This window comes from Poecilia reticulata, chromosome 12 (assembly GCF_904066995.2).
Source record: "Poecilia reticulata chromosome 12, P_reticulata-male-v2, whole genome shotgun sequence".
NCBI lineage: Eukaryota > Metazoa > Chordata > Actinopteri > Cyprinodontiformes > Poeciliidae > Poecilia > Poecilia reticulata.
Genome location: NC_088841.1, coordinates 16,402,848 through 16,422,513, shown reverse-complemented (window position 1 = coordinate 16,422,513; position 19,666 = coordinate 16,402,848). Strand labels below are relative to the sequence as shown.

The 19,666-nt window shown below is 38.9% G+C and overlaps 1 protein-coding gene and 1 long non-coding RNA gene across 5 annotated transcripts; both read right to left on the bottom strand.

Moving 5' to 3' along the window:
* Positions 1–205: 205 nt before the first annotated feature.
* Positions 206–6,718, bottom strand: stard7 (StAR related lipid transfer domain containing 7). 4 transcript variants are annotated; one of them, XM_008424088.3, is made up of 9 exons: positions 6,620–6,718; positions 5,763–6,345; positions 4,625–4,788; positions 4,483–4,532; positions 3,589–3,699; positions 3,398–3,480; positions 3,175–3,274; positions 2,993–3,077; positions 206–1,941 (listed from the first exon to the last, which is right to left on the bottom strand). In XM_008424088.3, the coding sequence occupies exons 2-9, from the start codon at positions 6,212–6,214 to the stop codon at positions 1,754–1,756; spliced, it is 1,233 nt and encodes a 410-aa protein (XP_008422310.1). In that variant the 5' UTR covers positions 6,215–6,345; positions 6,620–6,718; the 3' UTR covers positions 206–1,753. The 4 variants fall into 4 exon arrangements, with proteins under 4 accessions (XP_008422310.1, XP_008422312.1, XP_008422311.1 ...); XM_008424090.3 differs by having other exon boundaries at positions 206–1,283; positions 1,801–1,941; positions 5,763–6,678; XM_008424089.3 differs by having other exon boundaries at positions 6,636–6,654.
* Positions 6,719–11,980: 5,262 nt separating this feature from the next.
* On the bottom strand, positions 11,981–14,835 carry LOC103473680 (uncharacterized). The gene is made up of 3 exons (XR_535057.2): positions 14,677–14,835; positions 14,353–14,437; positions 11,981–14,281 (listed from the first exon to the last, which is right to left on the bottom strand). It is a non-coding gene; the product is annotated as an uncharacterized LOC103473680 (long non-coding RNA).
* Between the last annotated feature and the right edge of the window lie 4,831 nt (positions 14,836–19,666).

Genomic DNA, 19,666 nt, shown 5'->3' with positions numbered 1-19,666 from the left:
AAAGACGTTTAGATGATCTGGTTAGACTCCAAATTCAGGTTATTTATCAAAATCCATTCGATTATAAATGAAAATAGTCAACATGAACTGCTCCTCATTTACTAAATGAGGTCAAATTAAACAACTTTTTTGCAATAAAGGGCAAAAAGGAACGGCAAAAAGGATTGCACAGCTTGAGGGAAAGCCTTAAAAATCTATGCACACATTCAACAGTAGCAAACATGTTTTATTGGGTTGAGATTTTCACATTTCAGTTCGATTACGACAGACTGAACCTGAAACAAACGTTTAAATTTCAATACATCAAATTTCTCTTATATTACACAACCAAGTTTATTTAAAAAGCAGGACATGCTTCACCACTGAAGTAAATGAAACAAATTCAGGACCAGGCTTTGTCACAAAAAAAAGAAGCGGACTGAATTACACTGAAACAAGCGATTCACTCAGATGCGTCAACTACAAATTGTGAACATAACAATTTAGTAGAACATGGAGGGCTTTGTTAAACACCATGTCGGTGCCAGTTTAACAAGCTGTAAACAGTTTAATTAGGCAAGGTTTCAATCCACAGCATGTGGTTCACTTTGTACATTCATTAGAGACCCTGCATACAGCTCATTTTAAACATCAACGGAGAACACTATGACGTTTCAGTAGAACCTGCATGAAAAAAGAAAACGTATAATTGAAACTCGGGTTAGGTATTGTGAAGCTTTCTGCACATAAAAACGATAAATGTGCCAGACCTACAGTAAAGGAGAAAACCACGTAAAACACAGAGTGGAAACAAACTAAACAGAGAAACGCAAAAAACAAGATTCAAAACGAGAACTTAAATATACATCCAGACAAATTGTCATGTGGCACGGTCTACGCAGGGCACTGCTTTGTGTGTTTTTGTGCAACCTCCTCACTACGACCACTTTAGTACCTTTTCTAAAGAGGATTTATGCGGTTTTTGTAAGACACTATGCCTCTACTGCTGAAAGACTGCAATATCTTCAGAAGGCTGGCAGCTTTGAACACTGAGATGACTACAAACTCCTGTTTTTCTTCTTCAAATGTAAAAAAAAAAAAACATTTACATTTAAACCCTTTTCCAGTAAAATGACCCTATTGCGCAGCAAAAAAACTACAACCTCCTCATCCATGAAATGCAGGAACCTCTTGTGAAGCGTTTCTCACAGCGGCCACAGTTCTTCATCAGGCAGTGGGTTCATTGGGTCAAGGCCTTGCAATTCAGTGATAAAGTCCACCAGGATTCAGTCATATTCACCTCCCTGTATCAAAGTCAAGACAAACCACATGACTTTCCATGGAGCTTTGAAAAAAGGAGAGAGAGAGAAATAGTGCTTTGGCAGAAGCCTCTTCAAAAACAGGAAAGCTGGCTGGATCGTATAGTTACAGAAGACACGCCACTGCCAAACCATGATGATTGTTTGGCCGGATACCAAAACTGTGCCACCGTCATCAGTCTGCATCTTGTAATGCCATCCATCATATTCTGGCTGCCTCATTCACAAACAGTATAACGGCATCTACATGTGTCTGCAGGTTGGACTACAAACCCCTTAACTGTCATGAGGACACCGGTGTCCTTATGGCCCCGTTGACTTGCATGTGGGTGTGTTTGGGGTGACAGTTAAGGGGTTCATTTGAAGCAGTACCCTAAAGATTTCATTGGAGGACTTCAAACAGACTCGAGTGCAAATTAAAACATGCCAGAGTTGACTCCTGGACGACTTCCGTCTCAAGCGTAGATGTGACCAGGACCACCAGTGTGTGTGTTTTCAGCACCTAGGCGCTCCTGGCTCGGCTGACGGCTGGACTCGCTGGATTTCCTGGATTTGATGACGCCGGTGTAGTCGTGAATCCCGACCTCCAAGTTCTTGGCCCGCAAGGCGGCAGTATGGAGCTTCTCTAGAAAGTCTGGCATACCTGGCAGGGAGTTCACCAGCAATTTTACTCAGGAACATATGATAAATATTCAACTAACTCAAAAAAACAACTCTCCAACATAGATAATAAACATGGACAGGGTTTCTATAAAGTTGCAATTTCAAAATTCCAGGATTTCCCCAAATTTTCTGAAATATTATTCAGCTTCTGATGTAGGAATAAAATTTTTGAGGTTTAGCGTCAGTGTTTTTAAAGCATTGAAAGTTTTAAAACTGGCACAAATCCATTTTTAATCACCAGAGCGACGGCCAAGTGTTGAGGATACAACACTGTATACAGGGTTCGTACACTTTTCAAGAATTTCCAAAGTAAGTTTTCAAACTTTTCAAGCGTCAGACAGATCCTGTGCTTGTTTGTCTAATGGGAGAACATTATTATACAAAATTTTCATAACATTATTATCTGCAGAGAAATGCCCAAGTCATATTTTGTTAAGAAAACATTTCCCTAATCTCAATGTTTTGAGAAAAACTAAATCTCAAGATGGTTTAGTAACAACTGTTTGATTATAGTTCAGCATACTAAAATGGGATTTCAGGTTAACCTTGTTTTGTCATGTAACAATTATCTACATGATGTTAGTTTTTATGTTGTTGATTACAGCTTAGCAGTGTTTTCATGACAAAATTATGAGTCCCCAGTCATGTTTTTGGCACAATACCAATTCAGTTATGTCAAGATCACAAGATTCTGAACTCACTTTGTTATAACCTTAATTAGATTAGATTAATTGTCACCGCACATTATTTTTAGCAGTAAAATAAGATTAATAGTGCAACTTTGCTATACTGCACAGTTAGTCTTCAATCAGACTGATCATACCTAACAGAACAGAGAAGAGTCTAGAAACATTTGCTAAACAATCCATCTTTGAAGCCCCTAAAATCTACTTTCCAAGACGGTGAAGATGGTTATTTCAGCTCCGTGTCTGAAATTGGTATATTAAACATATTTTAACTGAATGTTTATCTACAGCCAACAAGAGATAAAAGTATAAACTGTAAGTTTAGGGCAGTGAAAAAGAGCTCACCACTTGACACCATCCAGCTCACACAGTAACGAGGAAAGACCGTCTGTGGATCATCACTGTAGGTCAGCAAGTAATCAAAACCGTTCTGTGAAGGAAAATGCCAAATCAATACAAAACCTTAAAAAACACACATTTTTTTTATAAGCTTGAAGTAACTAAATAATTCAAAACCGATTACAAACCTCATCAAAGGACTTATGAGGACGAATGACCATCTTTGACTGGTATGACTGGACTCTCACAAATTCTTGAGTCTCTGGGACTCTAGGATGCTGCACGGCTCTACACAAAACAACAACACACAGCAAGCTATGAGATGCACACATCACTCGGTTTGTTTGTGTCTGTAAATGTACGAAACACCAATCAAGTTTACAATTAGATGCAAATATTTATGAGCCCCACCTGGATACCAAGACCATCATGTTATTTTCCATGTCAACGTCATACCGCCGCACATAAACATAGTCTCTTGAATACAACGGGTACTGTGAAGGAACAATAAAGACACATTTGTTTCTAAAACTGAAAAATTGTGGTCATTTCTTTGTTTGTAATACATAAAACATTGAGTGGAGGATAAGCAGCAAACTTACTGGAAAGTGTGTCGCCCAGTGCACAACTTCAGAGCCCGTGTTGGCATCCCTGTCAACCACTTCAAGCTTGATGACCAACGAATCCCACTTCTTCCTGTACTCAGTGTCCAACTGAGGGAAAGGGGGAAAGTGTTAGTAAATACAGAACAAGCATTTATGGTTTACAATAACCTTGTGATACAAATTTTGAGAAAATTTTTAAAAGATGTTGCGAGAAAGAAATTGCTAATTAAGTGTGTTTACATCTACATGAATCAGTCAGGCGAATTCCATTAGATTCTGATGCTACGCATAGCTATAAGAAAAAAATAAATACATTTCAGACTTCCATGCTTCCAGTACGACACAAACCCACCAGTGGATAAGAGCGTACCCCCCTGAGGTAGGGCAAAACATTTTTGTTCCAAATTTTGGGCTTTTAAAACTCTGAAGACATTTCAGTACAAACCATTATCTTGGCTGGAGTTTACCTTTATAATCAACAATTATTGAAACAGCAGAAGTGGAAGTTGACATTTTATTCAGCAGTGTCATAAAGGAATATTATATAGATTTCTAGGTGTCTGGACTAAAATGAGCAACAGCTAACAAATCTAAAACACTTAAAACTTGTAAAATATAGCTAAGTGTTACCTTTACTGAATACAGATTATTCTCAACAAAAAAGGGAAGCAAAGAGTATAGCTGCTCTTTTTATTTTTGAAAGAGCCGTGGGGTTATCTTCACTCAAATACCAAACAGCGTAAAAAGCACTTTTGGAAATTCCTATGACTTGCAAAACATTTTTCCAAGCCCATCTTTTTTCTATGAGCTTCCAAGTAGTAGTTCCAGTCGAATGCTCTTCTAAATGTGACACAGACTAAGTGGAACATAATGAGATTAATGAGAGTTTACCTGTACATTGAAGAACTGTCTCGGTGTGACATCGTTGTAGGAACCCAATACTGCAGGAAAAAACAAGAACGAAAATGCCAACTCAGATTGTTGTCCTACGTGCCCATCAGAAACTTGGGTGTCAGATAGCAACCGTGCTGACCTCTGTATTCATAGAGCTGGGTGTCGGAAATTTGCCTCTTCCACACTTTGATATCCTTCTTGTCCACCACAGCTTCCCAGCCACTTTCCTGGTATGCGGCCTTTTTGCTAGACGTTGTGCATAGCTTTTTCACAGCTTCCATGGCTTCCAGCTCGAGTCCACATCTTTAAAGAAACGTCAGTGTCAAAACAGGATTAGCACACAAGTCACAGCTCACACGATAGCTCACGGGGAAATCAATCCAACTCACTGCGGGTTGCAGTTACCAACTGGTTACAAGTAGGCATGGGACAGTAACAGGTATCAATGTATACTAAGGTTATAATAAATACAGAATTAGAATAAATTTTCTGTCATACAGTTGCTATGGTTTAAAGTCCTGAAAATGAAATGCCAGAGAACACGCTAGATTAACTAGTTTCTTATAGCGGCATAAAGTTTCATAGTTTACTGCGAGTGTTACCATCTTGCAGTAAATGCTGCCCTTAGCTGATTTAGATCAGTTGTGGACAGCAAAAGTCCATCCAGAGGCCAATATTGTTGGCAACAACAGCATGAATGCAAGAACCTGAAATATAATAGCCTCCAAAATTTGCTTCAAAGGTCTCCTTTGCAATTGGAGACCTTGATCAGTGAGGACAACACTTTTATATTATGTCCGGCTAGTTAAGGAGTAACTGTCAACTTGTTTTCCTTGTGTTCATCTCAAAAGAGCAAAATATTCAGCACAACAGTTGAAACTATCGTAGTCTATGCAACATACTTGCCATTTCACTTAAATGTGTTAAAATTGAGAAATAAATAAACATATTATAAATAATAATGCCCTTTATGTCTCAAATCGAAATCTCAAAGGGTACAAATGACCTCAAATAATATGTTAAACTATCTTAGTAGCAAATCAGTGCCTTTTTTCTTTGAATAAAAATAAGCTGGCCATGCTACAAATTATTTTACAATTTTATGTAAATACCATGCTATTTTTACTTAAGGTAATCATGCTCTGGGAATATACATGGAAATGCATTGAAACTAATGTCCAACGAGAGGGCAATTTCTTTGTCAGAGTGACTGTTTTAGTTCCCTATAATGTCTTTCCATCCCAGTTGTTCGTGGGTGAGGTGCAAGGAGTTCTCACCTGCGGATCTCCTCATCTTGTATCTTTTCACTCTCCCACAAGAAGACCCCAGCCAGAGCCGCCACAAGCTTCCCAGTGGGGGCGTGATTGTTCTGAAATCTGCGCCAAATGTTGCCAACCAGGGTCCACCTGGTTCGCTCGGAGTACAGGTTGGAGTAAAGCTCGCCCACTTGGCAGGCCCGCCGGAGCCTTTGACCGGTCACAAAGCCACAGTGGTCAGCAAATATGGACAGCAGTCCCTTCTTTTTCTTCTGACCCGAGGCCCTGTTGGAGCCCACACCTGCTCTCTGGAGCCAGGAGAGCAGCAGGCCCAAGTTCCTGCCCAGCCTTGGGAACCTCTGGAGTTTCTCCATGCCTTCCTCCACTGTAGACCCGAGAGACCTGCTGCTCTGGAGCCGCATTGTATTGACTCCGATCTCGCAGATGGGACGTCGGGGCACGGAGTGAAACATGACTGACAGCTGTGACCGTGATACAAGGTCCCGGAGATAAAAGCCAATGGCAGGACGGTGCAGCAGCAACGTTACCAAGCTAACTTTTTAAACAAGCCGGACGTTCCAAAAAGAACCACCATAGATTACCCCTGTGTGTATAAAGAAGCAGGGTTTTAGTTAGCAGTAGTCATAACTTCACTCTGGTAGCAACTCTTGCTGTCAACCCCTGTGTGAACACGCTACATGTATCGTTAGCATTAGCTAGCAGGTTTTCATACTAACTATTTTGCCGCAAACAAAGGAACCCAAACCCCTCTGACGCCACTCTATTATTCGAACTGAAACATAAAAATGTGCAACATAAACGATATGATCACACAAGACCTCTATAAACCTGGTTATCTCTCCTTATGACAGACTCACGCTTTCCAAACTCTACCATCTCATTTGACCTCCTCTTCCTTTCGTGTCTTTCACGCCCACTCCTAAGGCCCGCCTTCCTGAACGGAAGTTAGCAGTATATGGCATTTCTGATTGGTCGAGAGGGATGCCTGTCAAAGCTTCAGGCGCTTAAGTGCCAGCATGTATGTATGTCCGCTTCTTCCCTCAAAGAAGGCTTTCCCCATCAGACTGAACCTGGATCAGCTTGCTTGTCCCACGTTTTCCTGCGAACACTCATTATTAAAAAAAAACTTAGGCGGAAATTTAAAACCTGATCCAGGATCGGTGTTTTAGAAAAGCAGAAATGACAAGATATAAAGAGGAAGTGAAAGTCGCCCTCAAGTGGTACAGTTAAAAAATAAATAAATTAAATTAAAAAAGTCTGTAGCCAACATTTACACTACTGTACAAAAATATAATCGTATAGTACGAATGATTTAAGGTTGTCATAGTTACCCAGGCCGTAAAACGTCAAAACTAAAGGTAACAATGAGAAACAAAATAAAACACATGAAATATTAACCACACACTTTGCTGTTGTCAAAATCCACGTCATTTTAAATCTATGAAAACGCTTCCAAACATACGGACGCGAGTAGGGAGACGCACATCCCTTCCGAACAGCGTCAGTGGGGATAAATAAGACGAACGGCAAGATCAGACATCATGGATTCTTTTAATATCTATAATTTTTTTAGATTTAAAACGTTTGCTGGGGTTGTGTGTTTTATTTAGAAATGTTGATATTTTTGAACAATACAGTGTTCAGTGATTTGGATAACCTAAGTCCCATTGAACGATAAGACAGACAACAGACAAATACTGTCACCTTTTGTATGTACCTTAAGAAGAATAAATTATTTAAGAGAATGTAGTTTCTAAGTTTATTAAGTTTCTAAGTAAAGTTAATATCCACACTCCATGCCACTTGGTGGCAGTAATGTACCAAATATCAGCGATCATTAGTGACAACCAGCATCATAACAACTTAAAAAAAAAACAGGTCATTGAGTTGCAGAGAACGCGGTTTTCGATTAAGCGCTAACTGGCATTTGCTAAATTAAGCCAGAGGTGGTTTTTGGCATAATCCGGGTTGTGAGTGGATCAGATGGCAAGTAGTGGTGGGGGAAATTTGGAGGACGAGAATATGGATACAGGGTGGTCTATGGTAGAAAATAGAAGAGGGGCAGAGGGGAGAGATAAGGCTAAAAAGGAAATAAACACTGGGAAAAGATCTCTTGAGGATGAGGAAGAAACAGCTGAAACAAGGAAGAAAGCAATGATGGAAGAGTTTAAAGTTATACAAAAATTTAAAACTGGACCCGATATGTTTGGAGTAAGCCCTATTAATCTGTCAAATGGACTTAAGAGAGCTATTGGAGAAGTAGAACTAGCTAAAGTCTTAAGAGATGGAAGTCTGCTCATCATTTGTAAAAATGCTGAACAAAAGAATAAAGCTCTTAAATTACAAACGGTGTGTAAAAAGGAAGTGCTGGAAAGAAAGGTTGTTGGGGATGAGAAAGGAGTAATATCAGGAATTCCTGTAGGAGAAAATTTGGAGGAGCTGAAGAAAATAATTAAAGGAAGGGAAGTTACAGACCTCAAACGACTACAGGCTTTTAGGAATGGAGAGAAAATGGACAGTACATCTGTACTACTGGTCTTTAAAGATAGAGTTCTTCCTGATAAGGTAATGGTTGACTACTTGAGTTTTAATGTAAGGTAGTATATTCCACCACCACTCAGGTGCTTTAAATGCCAAAGATTTGGACATATTGCAAATGTTTGTAAAGGGTCAGACCTGGCAGGCCCAAACGTGTAGTGAGGGTCTGCTGGGAACGTCTGGCGGAGTCCCCTGTGAGACGGAGCTTCAACTCTCATCTCCGGCAGAACTTCGAACACGTTCCGGGGGAGGTGGGAGGCATTGAGTCTGAGTGGACCATGTTCCGTACCTCCATTGCCGAGGCGGCTTATCGGAGCTGCGGCCGCAAGGTTGTTGGTGCCTGTCGCGGCAGCAACCCTCGAACCCGTTGGTGGACACCTTCGGTGAGGGATGCTGTCAAGCTGAAGAAGGAGTCCTACCGGGCCTTTTTGGCCTGTGGGACTCCAGTAGCAGCTGATGGGTACCGGCGGGCGAAACGGCATGCGGCTCGGATTGTCGCTGAGGCAAAAACTCGGGCGTGGGAGGAGTTTGGAGAGGCCATGGAGACAGACTTCCGTACAGCTTCGAGGTGATTCTGGTCCACCATCCGGCGTCTCAGGAGGGGGAAGCAGCACGAACACTGTTTATAGTGGGGATGGTGCGCTGCTGACCTCAACTCGGGACATTGTGGGCCGGTGGGCGGAATACTTCGAAGACCTCCTCAATCCCACCAACATGCCTTCTGTTGAGGAAGCTGAGCCTGGGGACTCTGGGTTGGGCTTTCCAATCTCTGGGGACGAGGTCGCCAAGGTGGTCAAAAAGCTCCTCGGTGGCAGGGCCCCGGGGGTGGATGAGATCCGCCCAGAGTTCCTTAAGGTTCTGGATGTTGCAGGGTTGTGTTGGCTCACACGACTCTGCAATATCGCATGGACATCAGGGGCAGTTCCCCTGGATTGGCAGACTGGGGTGGTGGTCCCCCTGTTTAAAAAGGGGGACCGGAGGGTGTGCTCCAATTACAGGGGGGTCACACTCTTAAGGATTAAGGACTCTTAGGATTGCATGTCTGCTTTTTGCGGATGATGTGGTCCTGTTGGCTTCATCGGAACGTGATCTGCAGCTCTCACTGGAGCGGTTCGCAGCCGAGTGTGGAGCGGCCGGGATGAGGCTCAGTGCCTCCAAATCAGAGGCCATGGTCTTGAGCCCGAAAAGGGTAGAGTGCCTTCTCCGGGTCAGGGGGGTCGTCCTGCCTCCAGTGGAGGAGTTTAAGTATCTGGGGATCTTGTTCACGAATGAGGGAAGAAGGGAGCGGGAGATCGACAGGCGGATTGGGGCAGCGTCTGCTGTGAAGCGGGCGCTGTACCGGTCCGTCGTGGTGAAGAGAGAGCTGAGTCAAAAAGCGAAGCTCTCGATTTACCGGTCGATCTACGTTCCCACCCTCATCTATGGTCATGAGCTTTGGGTCATGACCGAAAGAACGAGATCACGGATACAAGCGGCCGAAATGGGTTTCCTCCACAGGGTGGCTGGGCTCTCCCTTAGAGATAGGGTGAGAAGCTCGGTCATCCAGGAGGGACTCAGAGTAGAGCCGCTGCTCCTCCACGTAGAGAGGAGCCAGTTGAGGTGGCTCGGGCATCTGGTAAGGATGCCTCCTGGACGCCTCCCTGGTGAGGTGTTCCGGGCACGTCCCACCGGGTGGAGGCCTCGGGGAAGACCCAGGACACGCTGGAGGGATTATGTCTCTCGGCTGGCCTGGGAACGCCTTGGGATTCCCCCGGAGGAGCTGGAAGAAGTGGCTGGGGAGAGGGAAGTCTGGGCCTCCCTTCTGAAGCTGCTGCCCCCGCGACCCGACCCCGGATAAGCAGAAGAAAATGGATGAATGGATGGATGGATGCAAATGTTTGTAAAGGGAAACAGGTGTGGGAGATGTGGAGGCGAACATCCTTATGGTGAGTGTGGAAATAATCCTATTAAATGTTGTAACTGGAGGAAATCATACTACAGCATTTGCAGGATGCACTGTAAGAAAAGAGGCAGCTTAAATTCAAAAAATAAAAACTGAAAAGAGAGTTACTTATGCTGAAGCAGTGAAACAGGTGAAAAGTAATGATAATGCTCCAAAAATAAACTATGAAAGGAAGACAGTGGCAGACAATAATCAGGGTAACATCACGTTAGAAAAATCGATACCCTTTTTTGCATACATCATTAATTGCTCAGAACAAGCAAAAAATAAAACAGAAAAAATAAACATTATATTGAAAGCAGCTGCAAATTTTTTTAAGGTCAAATATTTATCTTGGGAAAAAAATCATGATGAATTGCGACAGGGTGAAGGAGCATCTGAACTGGAGGCATCTCAAACCATCACATAATTCTAATATTACAATGAAACGCTCGCAGTCTGATAGCAAATGGTCAGGAATTTAAAGGCTTCATTAATAATCTAAATCCAAAACTAGATGTAATATGCATTCAAGAAACATGGCTCAAGCCATCGTTACAGTTTAGTATTCAGGGTTGTTCAGTTTTACGTAAAGACAAGTAAAACGGGAGTGCAGGAGGTTGTGCTATATTTGTAAAAACCAACATAAAATTTATTCAGCTACAAGTAGAATCAGACTTAGAAATTACTGCTGTTGAAGTTTGGACAAATAATGGGAATACTACAATAATACATTTTTATAATCCTTGTAAACAATTAGAAAAATTTAAACTTGAATCAATCCTAGGAAACTGGAGTGGGAAAATAGTTTGGTGTGGGGATTTCAATGCACATAGCACTTTATGAGGAGATCAGGATGATTATAATGGAGGGGTTGTAGAAGAGTTGATTGAAGAAAAAGAATTGGTCATTTTAAGTAATGGTGAAGGCACTCGGGTGGACTTTATGAGGGGTAAAGAATCTGCCATTGATCTGACCTTGGTCTCTCAATCTATTGCTGATTTATGCAGATGGAAAGTATTTAAAGAAAACCCAATAGGGAGTGATCATTATCCAATTTTTGTTAATATAGGTATAAATGTAAAGCAAGACCAGACAAAACTTGAGGGGAGGTGGAAATATGAGAAAGCAGATTGGGGTAAGTTTGAAATTTTGAGTGAGGTTAGCTTAGAAAATGTAGATATAAATAAGTTAAATTTAGAAATTAGCAAATGTATAATTAATTCAGTCAAATCGTGTATTCCTAGAAGTAATGGTAATAGAAAAAAGAAGATAGTTCCTTGGTGGACACCAGAATGCTCAATAGCAATTAAACAGAGAAATAAGGCTTTTAAGACACTTAAGAAAATAATTTGTTTCCAGCATCTAATAAATTATAAAAAGAAACAGGCAGAAGTCAGTAAAATTATAAGAAACGCTAAAAGAGATTATTGGAGGAAATATTGTGAATCTTTGGGGAAAAACACTGCTTTAGACAGGGTTTGGAATACTATTTAAAAAATGTCTGGAAATTCCAAAGAGTCTTTTTTTTTCCAATAATAAAAGATAATGAAAATATTATTATAGATAATAAAAATAAGGCTGAGATATTAGTGAAAATATTTGCAAAAGTACATAGTACAGAGAATCTAGATAAAGAAAAATTAGGACGTGAAACTACTAAACAGCAAAATATTGATTTAATTCATAATGATGAAGAGTATGATGATTTTATTAAAATGAAATTTTCCTTGTTTGAATTAAATAGAGCACTGAGGAATTCTAGTAAATCAACTCCTGGTAATGATCAAATTACTTATAATATGTTAAATAAACTTAGTGGATGTGAGTAAAGAAATAATTCTAAAATTGTATAATAACGTTTGGGAAGAAGGTATATTGCCTGATAAATGGAAAGAAGCCATTATTATTCCTATTTGTAAACCTGGGAAAGATCCAAATTCAGCTGAAAGTTACAGACCAATAGCCCTAACATCATGTCTGGGTAAAATTATGGAAAAAATGGTAAATAACAGGTTAATTTATTTCCTAGAATCTAAGGAGAAGATTAAAACTTATCAATTTGGTTTTAGGAAAGGCAGAAGTACAATCGATCCAGCATTATGTCTGGAACATGAAATCAGATGGGCCCAGATTAATAAAGAGAGTGTAATGGCGATCTTTTTGGATGTGGAAAATGCTTATGACATGCTGTGGAAAGAAGGACTGCTGATTAAATTAAAACAAATAGGCATAAGGGGTAAAATATATAGGTGGATTAAAAATTTCTTAACTGAAAGAAATATTAGAGTTAAAATAGGCGGGGAAATAAGTTCAAAGTATCAAGTTGAAAATGGTACTCCACAAGGCAGTATTATAAGTCCTATGTTATTTATTATAATGATTAATGATATTTTTAGTAGTTTAGATAAATCTTTTAGTGTTTCATTATTTGCTGATGATGGAAAAGGGGAAAAAACACAGAATTTATAAACAGGAAAATACAGGAAGCATTAAATAAGGTAGAAGCTTGGGCTTTAGAATGGGGATTTAGGTTCTCAACATCCAAATCTAAATTTGTTGTTTTTACAAATAGGAAGGTGAAAACTAATGTGGATCTTAAGTTATATGGGAATATTATAGAAAGGAAAGAGCAAATTAAATATTTGGGTATATGGTTTGATAAAATACTCACATGGAAAATACATATAGATAAAATAGTGTAAAAAAAGTTAAATCATTTTAAATATTATGAGATGTCTGAGAGGCAAAGAATGGGGAGCAGACAGGAAAGCATTAAAGACAATTTACATCGGGCTAATTAAATCAGTCTTTGATTATGGATGTATTTTATATAATTCAGCTTCAAGTAGTTTATTGGCAAATATAGATAAAATACAATATCAGGCATTAAGACTTTGCTGCGGAGCGATGAAAACCACTCCAGTTTCAGCTCTACAGGTTGAGATGGGTGAGATGCCACTAGAGCTCAGGAGGGAACAATTAGCCTTAACCTATTGGGCAAATATTAAAGGACATAATGAAGCCCATCCTCCATGTATGACATTACAACCCTGTCAAGAAAAAGAAAAGAAGCAAATTAATAGTTTTGGATGGATAATTTTAAATAAAATATATATTGGGATTGATAAATTTCTAATTAGTCCTGTGGTTGTTATTCCTGTCATTCCGTTATGGGTTTTTGAACAGGCTGAAGTTGATTTAAAATTATTGGAAAAGGGAAGAGAATTGGTAAAGAATGAAATGGAAAATTATATTAAAAAAGAATATTCAGAATATATTCAAATATACACAGATGCCTCAAAAATGGTAAATAATCAAGTAGGTATGTCCTTTATTGCTCCAGATTTAAACTTTATGAAAAATAAAAGAATAACTGATAAACTGACAATGTATACAGGTGAGCTAATGGCAAAATTAATGGCTTTAGAATGGGTTGAGGAAATGGAAAAAAGAAAGTTTTTAAAGTGAAGAAGATGTTATTTCTAGAATTAGGTTTGGACACACAGGATTAAATAGTACTTTTAAGTTAATTAATAAACATAATACAGGTTGTTGTAGTCATTGTGGAGAATTAGAAACAGTACAACATATTTTCTTAGAATGCAACAAATATGTACGGGAAAGAGAGATACTACTTAGAGAGTTAAGTAGAAATAAAAATAAGTTAGATATTAGACAGTTGTTTCAGAGATCATCAGGGGATGTAGTTTTTGATAGTATTTTTAATTTTCTTAGAAGAACGGGTATTATGAGAAGGCTATGAGCTTCTGATTCATACTCCAACCTGGAAGGTGGCGGTAATGCACCTTAAAGTTGTTTGCCAACCGCCATAAAACAAAAAAGAAGAAGAAGACAGAGTTGCAGAGAGTTTTGATGCAGAGTTAGGCTATAAAACAATACAACAAAGATTTTGACAAAACACAGAGCGGTGTTCATTTTGTCATCCAAAAATGGACGAAAACACGGCACAATTACAAATCTTCTTTGAGTTGGAGAGCAGAAGAGCTGCCTCGAGTTACATGGGAACTGTGCAGATCCACGGCTCAGGTGGGAGAATCTGGTAAGAGAACAAATTTTAGACATAAATCTGAAAACTGAAACTCTACATCCTTCTCGCCAGCACACTACCATGTTTGTAGCAGCATCAAGCTGTGGGTTTGGTTTTCTTCAGCAGAGACAAGAAAGGTGACCAGAAGTGATGGGAAGACAAATCCTGAAAGAAAATCTGTTTAGTGACTGCAAAAGACTAGACTGGGGCAGTGGTTTGTCTTTCAGTAGCATTTTGGAATACTGGAGACTAGGAATACTGAAAGATGGGTTAGATCAAATCATTTTTCAGTCAGAACTGAGAAAAAAGAAATCCAACTGAGAATCTGTTGCAAGAGCAATATGTTCTCCATCCAAGCCTGAGATGCACTTTTCAGTCTCTAAAAGTGCAAAGTAGAGACATACCCCAAATATTTCCAGCTGATTTTGCAGTGAAAGACAAATCTTGCAAATGCATTCCAACCGCTTCCCTGATTCTTAATAGAAAATAAGAAAATGTTGTATTGTATCCTCTCACAAAACAAACATATACTCTTCTGAGTTGGTATACCACACATAGTTCCAATAAAATACACAGGTGTTTGTGGTTGCAGCGTGTCAAAAAAGAAAAAGCGAGATGGGTGTGAACACTTTTGCAAGAACCTCACTGCACTGTGCTGACCAAAAATGTCGTGCCTGAGCCTCCCTAATTGTAGTAATCATAACAACACTCCCTTAAAGGATAAACAGAATGTTATACTGGATACCAGTAAGTAATTTCTGCAAGTCATGACTCATCAGTGGAAGGGGGCAGAATGATAGATATAGAGACCACGGGACAACACTCTGACCCCATTACAAAATTGCAAACATTCCAAAGTCCCATACCAAATTAATTTGCCCTGTTCAAAATGAGTACCAATAATATAAAATCTTTATCAGATTTAAAGGAGTTCCTCTTATTTACAATTTAATAAACAAGCTCTGTTAACTCCTTTTAGACCTAAAATGAAAATATTCCTACAAAAGATATGGTTTTCGTTCGGCTACATTATTTATGTAAGACTAGGTATAAAATCAAACCCTTGTGTTCATTTTTTGTAAAAATAAACAAAAGTAATTTCTTCATATCAAAATTTACCTAAAGCAGCAAGATAGTAGAAACAATTCAATTGTTGTTACCGTAATATGCGCCAGGAGGCGCCGTTTCACTTACGCAGTAAATGAGATTCATCAGAGAGCATTTCTAAAATTAATGCAATGTAGATAACTTGCACCAGAAAGTTCAGCTCGTCGTATGTGAGTGACACTACTTTGATCCCACTCAAAAACTGACATTTGCTCTATATTCTACATTTACACTCTCATGGAAAGTATTCATACCTGTTAGAGGCGTGGGTTAGATTTTGTTTTCGTTTTTTAATTTTTTTTAGTTATTTCAAAGTCCATTGTATCTGATTTGGACTTTATCTACTTGACCTACATTAGCACGTAATTGCATAACTGAAGGAAAGTTGTTTTACCAATTTGCCATCTGAAATTTCTTTCCCTACATCTTCTTTGGAATGTAGCTCTGCTCATACTGGATGGAGGGTATTTTCAAATATTAATCTTCAAAGATTATGAACTGACTTTACGTCTAGACTTTGACTGGGCCATTTTTTTTCCAGAAATATGCTTTGATCTAAGCCATCTGGCCATATCTTTAGGGTTGTTGTCATGCTGGACGGTGAACGTTTTCTTTGTGAACAGAAATTGCTAAGTCTTACTACAGATTCTTAATTGGTTTTATGTGTGGACTTTGAATGGACCATTCTAAACATGCAAATATGCTTTGTTCTAAATGAGTGGTTCACAAAGTTGGGGTAAGGAACCTACTTGGGGTCATAAAGTATTGATTTCTGAGATTTTAATTAATTAATTTACTCTGCAATAATAATTGTATGCTGAAGCAATAGACAGTCACAAATGTCTGCTACTATTATTTTGTGGGTATAAAAAAATTGGAAACCACTGATCTAAGCCATCCTATTGTTGTTCTGCCAAAAGGTAAACATTCGGCCACTCAATTCTTTTGCTGCCTCTAGCAAGTATTTTTTTTTTCCTAGATTGTTGCGCCATCCATGTTACCATAATTTCTGACCAACTTTGTTGTTCCTGTTAAAGCTTTCCCAAAGCATGATGCTATCACCATGTGAAAAGAAACATCACGAGATTGGACTCTGTTTAGAAGTAAGATTACTTGAAAAGTGACTAGATTTTAATTGGGTGTATCAGAGTAAAAGAGGGGCAAATTTAAATATACAACACATTTTTTCAATTTCTCTTTTAGTATTTTCTTCTCTCTTCACAATTATCCTATACTTTCAGTTGCTTTGCTATACAATATGTTCTCAAATGCATTTGAATCTGGAATATAAAATGTGAAAAAATTCTAAAATGCTTAAGAGATATGAAAATTTTGTAAAGCATCCTTACAAAATTAGCTTCATCATTTCATGCAACAAACAATCAGGTTAAATTAAAAAACATGCATTTTGCCAAAGAATCACTACTGCACTAAAAGACATGTGATCAGAAAAATAATGAATTTAGACCCTACAGTCTTGCTGGAGATCATGTGTTTGTTACTCAGGCTGTGGTGGATTTCAGCATCATAAGACTGTGAGGTTAGTGTTAAGAAACACAGTTTTGAGTTTGTGCCCTTGTTTTTATAAAGTCTGCTTTTCTCACTGACCTCCGGTCAAGGTAAACAAGAAGGTTTCTCAAATCGGTTAATTGCTACGTTGAGGAAAGGTGGGAGCTGAAGAAGACACAAATTATATCTTTAGAGATTATGGATAAAGTTCTGGAAATTGCCATTATAAAACCGTAAAAGTTACGTTGGAGAGTTTATGTGTTATCGCCATTCCTGTCATTCCGGTGCTTGGAAACAATTGCAATTATAACCCTTACTTTTGCATAGATAAAGCTGCCCTGATCCCCAAAGGTGTGATGCCAATAAACAATGGGGGAAAGTAGACAAATACAAACACAAAGGGCCCTTTTGTTCCACTGACAATAAATCAGCCCTGTGTCTTTTTGTTCTACCTATTGAGCAATGCTTTTATGTGACATAATGCATCTCTGTTGACCATATATAAGCCAGCAGTGACCAAAGAAAACAACTTTTGTTAGAGTGAATGTTATCATTTCCAGCTGGACGCACTTCAATGAGTGACAAGTCTTCTGTAATGTGCCCAACATCACCGGCTCAGACTGTTTTCCTGTTTTGTTTCGTCCTGACATTGTTTTTCCATTTTTATGAAAACCAGACTGTGACGGGCTATTCTCCAGGGTTTTATGTGTGGAGGCACAAAATTCATGATTTCCTTATTAACCCTGGTGTTTACAAATGGGGTCCAACCGACCCCACACCTGTAAAACTTATATCGTTTGCCACAGTCCTCCACGTTTGCCTCAGTCCTTGCACACACAAGGGTTAAATTATTAAAACACCTTTGGATTATTTGGCATATGCCGTACGTGTGACAAAGACAGAACATCAGCCGACATGGTTACAACATGACTCAGAGAACATTATGTTTCATTGCCAACAATATAATAAACAACCCAACCTATCTTGTGCCTTGTTTTTCAGGTGTTCTGTACTGGACCTTGATTTTCAAGTCTGTGTGACTTTAAGCCCAGTCTGGATGTAACGTCCGTCTTCAAACCTGCGCTTCGGGGATCGTCCCCCAGATAGACATTCTACTTCCTGTAAGAAGACTCACGGAAGACTTTTAACAGTCTGAGTGATTGTAAAATGACTTAAAGTTGGATGGCTATTTGGAGTTCAGGTGAAAGTTCTAGCAACTGGACGTTGACTTTCAAGTCTGTGTGACTTTAAGCCCAGTCTGGATGTAATGTCTTCAAACTTGCTCTTCGGGGATTCTACTTCCTGTAAGAAGATTCACAGAAGACTTTTAACGGTTTCAACGGTTGTAGCAAGACTTTCCAGTAGAATTAGTATATTTTACCAAAACGGTTCATAAAGAGTTGACAGATTATCAAAACAATCTCACTGTATAAAGGTAAAGGAGAGCACAAATAACAGTAATATGAATACAGTATGTACCATAGTACTGAGAAGGGAGTGATTAAAAAATACTGGGTAAATAACAAAACTGAAAGTTTGTTCCTAAATTGAAGGGATAAAAAAGATAAAAGTTGTTCAAGGAGGCCAAGAGACTGTTAGTAAAACTGTGGAAGCTGCAGGAATTTCTAACATGCACTTTTCATGTTTGACAAGTGTCAAAAATATCATATATTTTCATATGTAAAAGCTAAGATAATGGGTAATGGGAAAGAATCCTTTGCTTTAAAAAAGCAACTAAACTTAACATTGTCCAAAGCAATGTGGCAGACATGGTCTACCAATGTGGTCTGGTCTGAAGGAACCAAAGTGAGATCTTTGGGCCAGATTTCCAAAAGGTGTTTGGCGCAGAAACAGAAGTGAACATCACCGAATGAACACAAAACCCAAACAAAACATAGTGGTGGCCGCAACGTGCTCTATTGCATACTTGTGGTCACTGTTTTTGTTAAGGTGCATGAAATACTGAGCCACCTCGAATAACAGGCAGTTTCCATCAAAACATCTCAGCTATAAAAAAGGAAAAAAAAGAAAAAAAGAATGGATGAACTACAAGAAAATGAACGCCTCGGAATGACCCCGCCAGTGACCAATGCCAAATCTAACAGAGTCGTTGCGGGATCACCTAAAAACGAGACAAGAGATGTCATCACTAATCAAACTGGATAACTTTTACAAAATGTTCAAATACTAATAAATCAAGATTTGGCAAATGTCAGCCACAAAAGACTGGCTGAAAAACTTAAAAGGAGTTTCAACAAAGTATTATTACGCTCTAACAGATTCAGTTATTATTAGCAGAGGTATAACACACTGAACAGTTGTCTTAGGCCCTAAAGTTTGTAGGACCCTCTAGAAAAGTTAAAATTCTTACACAGAATTAAGATTTTAGAAGATAATCATTGGTAAAAGTTCTTTGAAATGTACTCTAAATGTTACTAAAATGCACATTTGACCTGAAAATGATGCTTAGTTTGAAATGTATTTGGCAATTTTAATGAACTAGTATCTGTGCTATATGTGATCATATAAAATACATCTCCTTTTAGAGGTATATCAAAAGGAATAGATTTTTACCACCAGTCATGTTGTTTATTCTCCCTATTTCTGTTCCGGAGTTATATTTCCAGCTATCTGTGTCCCCAAATAAAATCTAAACAATAACTGACAGTAGTCCACAGTTTCTGATCAGTAAATGCAATTAAGCCTGTTCTTTCCTTCTTTTCTGACTATTTTTGACAAAACACTGCTAACCACCACTGTAGCCGACACCTTCTACAA

Bases quoted from the DNA above. Each gene is read 5' to 3' on its own strand.
- stard7 (XM_008424088.3), bottom strand. From the start codon at position 6,214: ATGTTTCACTCCGTGCCCCGACGTCCCATCTGCGAGATCGGAGTCAAT. The intron at 3,275-3,397 runs GTGGGGCTCATA...TGTTTTGTGTAG, and splicing joins ATGATGGTCTTGGTATCCAG to AGCCGTGCAGCATCCTAGAG. The intron at 1,942-2,992 runs GTGAGCTCTTTT...ACTCCCTGCCAG, and splicing joins GAGCTGGATGGTGTCAAGTG to GTATGCCAGACTTTCTAGAG.